Below are 7,796 nucleotides of genomic sequence, written 5' to 3' on the forward strand. Positions count from 1 at the left end.
ACATGTGGCTCCACTGCACAGAGCCCAGAGCCGGAGCGGGCGGGCAGGCCAGGGGCAGTGAGGGGCGTGCCCCCTCGGCCTCCCGGTCGGGCAGTGCCACAGCTGACACCGGGCACCTTCCCTGTCACCTGCGCTCAGAGGGCCCCCAGCCCAGGGACATGCCTGCTCCCTTGTTCTCAAGGGTCCTGCCTGACGGCTCCCAGACAGGCTTCCTGTTAAAGTGTCAATAGCAGCCGGCATTTATCAGACGTTTGAGGAAAGTCTGTAGCACAATAAAGACCACAGCAAAGAAAAGGGGGAAAAGGCTCAAGAAGTTTGAGGAATTAGAGAAAAACCTAAAAAAGCAAAAATAATCCATAGGCTCAGAAAGACTGGGGGAGATACTGTGTTTGTATAAGAACAGGAGGCTAGGACAGAGGTCCAGACTAAGTAAGAACTTCTGAAAACAAGGTTGCAAAAAGCCAACAGAACTGAATTACAAAGTGAAGGACATTTTTTTAGGTGAACAGAAACAAGACGGCAGATATAAGAGAAAGGGCGTGGTTTTGGACTGAGTCTGATGGAGTCCCCCTTCAAAGGCAGAGGGTCAAGGGCACTCCGCGAGAGGAGCCATGGAGGGAGGCTAATGATCCCTTTCATGAGGAGCTAAGCCTTATCTGTTGAAATGTGAGGGAAGCACAGGAAACAATTTAGACTATTTTATGTTTAAATATTAACATGAAAAATTCAAATGAAATACTAGCCACTGGGACTTCCCTAGTGGGAAGACGTTGCATTTCAATGCAGGGGTGAAGTTTCGACCCTTAGTTGGGGACCTGGGATCCCACATGCCTCATGCCCAAAAAACCAAAACATAAAAACAAATATTAGCCATTGAGCCCAACAGTACATTAAAAGCAGGTCGTCACTCTCAGGTCCAGGTGGTTTCAAGTCTGTGGACACACTTTACTCATTGCTGCACAAAGGGAGAAAAACACTCATGATTTTCTCAGAAAAAGAAGACGGCACATTTCATTTCTTTTTTTGTTTGTTTTTCAGTTTTTTTGATTATGAAAATGTATTCCTGTTGTGCCTTCACTCCCAACACACGACCCTGGTCCTCCTTCTTCCCTTCATGTTTGCTGTTCAGTCGCTTGGTCGTGTCTGACTGCCCCACCACGGGCCGCAGCACTCCAGGCCTCCCTGGCCTTCACCATCACCAGAACTCGTTCAAACCCACGTCCACTGAGTCAGTGGTGCTATCCAGCCATCTCATCCTCTGTCGCCCCCTTCTCCTCCTGCCGTCAGTCTTTCCCAGCATCATGGTCTTTTCCAATGAGTCAGTTCTTTGCATCTACTGGTCTCATCGGTGGCCATGGAGCTTCCCGGCAGGATGAAGATGTGCCACAGTCCACAGGCCTGAGCAAAAACGAGCCATTTCTTAATTTTTAAATGTCTTTTTTTAAAGTTTTTTTTAATTGAAATATATTTGACACGTAAAAAAGTGAAGAGGAACTAAAGAGCCTCCTGGTGAGAGTGAGAGGGGAGAGTGAGAGTGAGAGGGGAGAGTGAGAGTGAGAGGGGAGAGTGAGAGTGAGAGGGGAGAGGGGAGACGGCCTAAAGAGCCTCCTGGTGAGAGTGAGAGGGGAGAGGAAACGGCTTAAAGAGCCTCCTGGTGAGAGTGAGAGGGGAGGGGAAACGGCCTAAAGAGCCTCCTGGTGAGAGTGAGAGGGGAGAGGGGAAACGGCCTAAAGAGCCTCCTGGTGAGAGTGAGAGGGGAGAGGGGAAACGGCCTAAAGAGCCTCCTGGTGAGAGTGAGGGGGAGAGGGGAAACGGCCTAAAGAGCCTCCTGGTGAGAGTGAGAGGGGAGAGGGGAAACGGCCTAAAGAGCCTCCTGGTGAGAGTGAGAGGGGAGAGGGGAAACGGCCTAAAGAGCCTCCTGGTGAGAGTGAGAGGGGAGAGGGGAAACGGCTTAAAGAGCCTCCTGGTGAGAGTGAGAGGGGAGAGGGGAAACGTTGGCTTAAAGCTCAACATTCAGAAAACCATGAAGACCATGGCATCTGGTCCCATCACTTCATGGGAAATAGATGGGGGAACAGTGGAAACAGTGGCAGACTTTATTTTGGGGGGCTCCAAAATCACTGCAGATGGTGACTGCAGCCATGAAATTAAAAGACGCTTACTCCTTGGAAGGAAAGTTATGATCAACTTAGACAGCATATTAAAAAGCAGAGACATTACTTTGCCAACAAAGGTCCGTCTAGTCAAGGCTATGGTTTTTCCAGTAGTCATGTATGGATGTGAGTGTTAGACTATAAAGAAAGCTGAGTGCTGAAGAATTGATGCTTTTGAACTGTGGTGTTGGAGAAGACTCTTGAGAGTCCCTTGGACTGCAAGGAGATCCAACCAGTCCATCCAAAAAGAGACCAGTCCTGGGTGTTCATTGGAAGGACTGATGTTGAAGCTGAAGCTCCAATACTTTGGCCACCTTATGCGAAGAACTAACCCATTTGAAAAGACCCTGATGCTGGGAAAGATTGAGGGCAGGAGGAGAAGGGGACGACAGAGGATGAGATGGTTGGATGTCATCACTGACTCAATGGACATGAGTTTGGGTAGACTCGGGCAGTTGGTGATGGACAGGGAGGCCTGGCGTGCTGCAATTCATGGGGTCGCAAAGAGTCGGACATGACTGAGTGGCTGAACTGAACTGAACTGACACATAACATTTTGTAAATTTAAGATGTCCACCATGTTGATCTGATACACTTACATATTGTTATGTGATTTGATTTGATTTCCATCAACATTCATTTGTGGGGGAAAATGCCAAGAAAGCTAGTCATAGAAATGACTTTTTAAACTTGATTAAAGCTATATTTCAGATAAACCCTCAGCAGATATCATATTTAGTGGAGAGCCTTTAAATATGTTTTGTCAAAAATTATGAGCAAGGAACGCTTCCTACTTTCACCACTTCTGTTGATCACAGGCCTGAGCCCAGGAGACAGCCGTGCCCTGGAGAAGCTGTGGACTCTGTGGTTGACCATTCACCCCCAACGCCCGGAACTGGGGAGCCCTCGCCTCTGCAGAGCGGGGGAAGCAGAGTGTGCTCTGAGGGTGCTGGGCAGGGCTCTGTTCCCCAAGGAGGGGCCGCAGAGCCCGCACATCTCCCCTCCCCTTCCTCCGCTGAGGACTGCGGCCTCGGTGCTGGGAGCTGCTGCCGCCCTCTGAGGACTGTAGGCTGGACACGTAGGCCAGAGGGTGGGTGGAAGGTGGGGAGGGGCGTTCTGGGTCCAAGGTGCTCAGTGGGGCTGCTCCGTTTGCCGTGCACTGCCCACAGCCTGACTGCTTGTCCCCGTTGGTGCAAGAGATTGCTACCTGCATATTTTGTGACTGCAGCTGCATGAGTGTCTTATGGCAGATAAAACTTATGGTAGAAGGTCTCTACCAAAACAAGAAATAGTAGAAGATAAAATGCCATTCACAGTAACAATGGACTCTATAAAAAACCTCCCAGAATGCAAAGGATCTTTATGGCAAAAATAAACAGATCATTAAGGAACATAAAGGAAGACCCGCATAAATGGGAGAAACAGAGGCAGCGCAGCTGGGCACCCGCCTGGGCCTCCTTCAGACTCAGCCCTAGGTGAGTGTGCGATTCCAGTAAGAATCTCAGCAGAGTTCTTAAAGGAACCTACTGTTGACTGAATTGTGGCCTCACCATTCATATTTTGAAATCCTGTCCCCAGCACCTAAGAATGTGATTATATTTGGAGATGGGTCTTTACAGAGGTTAAAAAAGTTGAAGTCATCAGCGTGGTCCTGACCCAATATGACTAGTGTCCTTATAAGAGGGGATAAGAGGAGATTGGGTCACAGACACCCACCCAGGGATGACCACATGAGGGTGGCTGGTTACAAGCCATGGGTATGGGCCTCAGAGGAAACCAACGCTGCTGCTGCTAAGTCGCTTCAGTCGTGTCTGACTCTGCGACCCCATAGACGGCAGCCCACCAGGCTCCCCCGTCCCTGGGATTCTCCAGGCAAGAACACTGGAGTGGGTTGCCATTTCCTTCTCCAATGCAGGAAAGTGAAAAGTGAAAGTGAAGTTGCTCAGTCATGTCTGACTCTTAGCGACCCCATGGACTGCAGCCCACCAGGCTCCTCCATCCATGGGATTTTCCAGGCAAGAGTACTGGAGTGGGGTGCCATTGCCTTCTCCGAAACCAGTGCTGCTGATACCTTATCTCAGATTCCAGGCTCCAGAATTGTGAGAAAATGAATTTCTGGTGTATAAGCCAGCCTGTCCGTGGTACTGTTTTTTCCCTGTGCCTTATAGCTTGTGGGATCTTAGATCCCCAGCCAAGGACTGAAGCACAGAACCTAACCACTGTACTGCCAGAGACGTCCCTGTGGTACTCTGTTATGGCAGCCCAAGCAAACTAAGGAACTCAGGGGCTCATACAAAAAGATAAAAGTCAAATTTAAACAAATTTTGAAAAAGCAGTTCAAAGAAGAGGGATTCACCACGCCAGATATTAAGAACTTGCAGACACCATGGTGACAAAGCAATCTAGACAGAAGACAGACCAGTACAGAAAGCAGGTTGTCAGGGACAGAACGCAGGAGCTTGTACATGTGCACAGGAAAGAAACAAGACTGGGAATTTGATAGAGAAAAGGGAGACTGTGAGAAGAACCAGATAGAAATTCTAAAACTAAAGTACATCAGAGAGCCGAGCCCGGCTCATCCGGGGCTGAGGAGCTGTCCCCTGCTCTGGTGCTGAAGTTCCCTGAAAGTGGCAGCTGGCACCTTTGAAGTTTGGCTGCTGCTACTGTGTCTCAGGATGAGGGAGGAGGAGAGGAGCTCGCTGGCTGTGCTGGTGGGAGAGAGCTGTGGCCCACCTGGTGCGTGGGCTGGTGGCGGTGAGCAGATGACAGGGTGGGAGGGTTTGAAGTTCCTCCTCCTGCCGCTGGTGCTAGGAGGGGCCGGGAGCCCAGTGGAGTTTGGCCAGGGCCTCATGGATGTCATGGTTCCGGAGGCAGTAGATGATGGGGTTGAGCAGTGGGGTCACAATGGAGTAGACCACAGATACCAGTTTGTTGAGGTCAAAGGAGCTGATGGCGTGAGGCCGGGCGTTCATGAAGATGGTGGTGGTGCAGAAGAGGGCCACCAGCATCAGGTGGGAAGCACAGGTGGAGAAGGCCTTCTGGCGGCCAGCCGCTCCTGGGATCCTCAGAACCGTGGCCACGATGTGGGTGTAGGAGATCACAGTCGCCAGCAGGGAGGTGGCGAGCACAGCGAGGGCTGCCACGAAGTCCAGCACCTCGATGGTGGCGGTGTCAGAGCAGGAGAGCTGCAGCAGGGGTGAGATGTCACAGAAAAAGTGGTTGAGGACGTTGGGGCCGCAGAACCTGAGGCGGGAGATGAGAGCCGTGGACATGCAGGAGGCTAGGAAGCCACCCAGCCAGGCACCGAGGGCCAGGTGCAGGCAGAGCCTCGAGTCCATGATGGCTGGGTAGTGCAGGGGGTGACAGATGGCCAGGTACCGGTCACAGGCCATGGTGGCCAGGAGGAAGCACTCGGAGGAGCCAAGGGAGAGGAAGAGGAAGAGTTGGGTGAGGCAGCCTGAGAAGGAGATCGTCCTTGCTGAGGCCGAGAGGCCAGCCAGCAGCTTGGGGATGGTGACTGAGGTGTAGAGGGTCTCCGGCACTGACAGATTGGCCAGGAAGAAGTACATGGGTGTGTGCAGTCGACAGCTGGCTCTGATGGTCACCATAACGACCAGGTTCTCCAGGATGGTCACCATGTAGATGGTGAGGAATGACCCGAATAGCAGCCCCCGCACGTGGCACAGCTCTGGGAAGCCCAGCAGGATGAACTCTGTCACTGACGTCTCCGTGGAATTGCTCATAGCCTTCTTGGCAGGGAGGTCACTTCTGAGCGCCTTGGAACAGTGGAGAGAGGCAGGTGTGATGTGTGCTGGGCAGGGGACTGGGTCCTGAGAGCTGGGTGGGGGCACCATAACCCCTTCTCAAAGTTGCTGCAGCACTGACCACCCCCCATCCTTAACCCAACACACACTTCACCCTGAGCAAACCGCTGGCAGGGGGGCCCCACCTGCACACAAGTGAGCACAAGCATACCTCTCACATCCACTCTCACGTGGAAGCTCTCAGGTGTGCACTGCTGCCTGTCCCAGCACTGTGCACACAGCCACATGTGGGAGTGTGCATGCCCACACGCACACACACACACCTAAGTGCATGCCGGTGCACACACACCCAGGCACAACGCACACATGCACACACCCAGGTGCACTCCTGCACACACCCCCAGGCGCATGCACACGCACACATTCAGATTCACACACACACCCATGTACACGCACACACACAGGCCCGCGTGTGCACACTGCAGGGGAGGAGGCCCGCTCTGTGTGCTTGGAGTGCTGTCCTAGCTGTGTGTCCCCGGGCTCCCTGGCCTTCTCCATGTGGGCCCCAGAGCACTGCTTCTCCTCACTGTTCTCTGGCCAGGGCTGCTCATCCTCAGGAAGGACACCACTTCCATCAGAAGGCCAGTGGGATCTCCAGGTCTGAGCAAAATCTGGGCCTCAGATTTGTGGGCCTGGGGCTGGGGGTGGGGGGAGGGTTCATCCCCACATTTGGTTTCCCCACGTGGACCTGTCTTGAGCTGGCCTGAGGTCTGTATCCTGTGTTTTCTGAGCTTGAAAGTGGCCTTTCGGAGACGGTGGAAGTGGTCCACTCAGAGCCTTTCAGGGGCCGGGTGGTTTGGGACTTTTAGGCCAGGACATCCAGGAGCTGGGTGTCTGAAGGATGGGTAGGCAGCAGGGAGGCGGCAGGCTGGGGCAGAGCTGGTTCCCGGCCAGCAGGCCCGGCCTCCGGGGCTTCCACGCCTCCTCAGCCCCTCCCCTCACCGGCAGGACCAGGGAGCCCCGTGGGAGGTGGAGGGGATTCCCGGGGCAGGTGGAATTCTTGGGCGACGCTCAGCCTCTTCCTCCTATGTTTACCTGTCCTGCACAGAGGCTGAACCGTGGTGCTCCTGTCTCACCTCGAAGGGGCTCGGGGACCCCCACTGACAGCAGTGGTGCTCAGCCCTGTGGGGAGGGGCTGTAGGAAGGCCCTGGGGGTGCAGGGGGGGGAGCAGAGAGAATGGAGGGTGCCCCAGTCTCTGGGGATATGAGACCATCAGCGACGTGGCAGAAGAGGCTGAGCCTGCAAAGGGTCTGCAGAACCTGGGTTGGTGCCAGTCTGGACCCAGGGCATCAGAGCTGGGGCTCCAGGAGGCCTCCTCTCTGGGCCGAGCGGTTTGGTGGTGTGTGTCAGGGGAACTCGGAAAGCCTGCCCCTCTAGCACCCCCAAGCCCTTTGCTTTGAGACCAGCCTCCCTTCCCCTCTCCTCGCTGAAGGTGCACCTCCACGTCTCTGCAGGTCTCCAGCCAGGGCCTGGAGAAGCATGCCGAGTCTCCCCCGCTTGCCTTGTGGCCAGGTGGCTTTTATGGTGCTCATTAGTGGCCTTGCCACCCCCCTGGCTTCCTGGAGGACTTTAATTGAGATTTCTCACCCCTGTGGGACTCTCAGAGCAATCTGCAGGGTCCCCAGGGGGAATGTAAGAAGGGAATATGAAGTAAAGGGTGGGGGCTTCCCGCCTTCCCCTCGGGACAAACAGTCTGGCCTGCTGCCTGCCTTCCAGGTGCCCTGGCCCTGGTGAGGCCCATCCTGAGACTCTCAGCCTCAAGGCCCTTTCCTGAGGTTCAAAGGGGAGTGGATGCTACCCAGTAGCATTCATTTTATT

At 53.9% G+C, this 7,796-nt stretch overlaps 1 protein-coding gene across 1 annotated transcript; it reads right to left on the minus strand.

Moving 5' to 3' along the window:
* Positions 1-4,826: 4,826 nt before the first annotated feature.
* Positions 4,827-6,033, minus strand: LOC147344598 (olfactory receptor 226-like). Its single transcript, XM_086377120.1, has one exon. The coding sequence runs from the start codon at positions 6,005-6,007 to the stop codon at positions 4,961-4,963; it is 1,047 nt and encodes a 348-aa protein (XP_086233246.1). The 5' UTR covers positions 6,008-6,033; the 3' UTR covers positions 4,827-4,960.
* Between the last annotated feature and the right edge of the window lie 1,763 nt (positions 6,034-7,796).

This window comes from Bos grunniens, chromosome 26 (assembly GCF_055505025.1).
Source record: "Bos grunniens cultivar Pamir isolate PY7600 chromosome 26, Bosgru_T2T1.0, whole genome shotgun sequence".
NCBI lineage: Eukaryota > Metazoa > Chordata > Mammalia > Artiodactyla > Bovidae > Bos > Bos grunniens.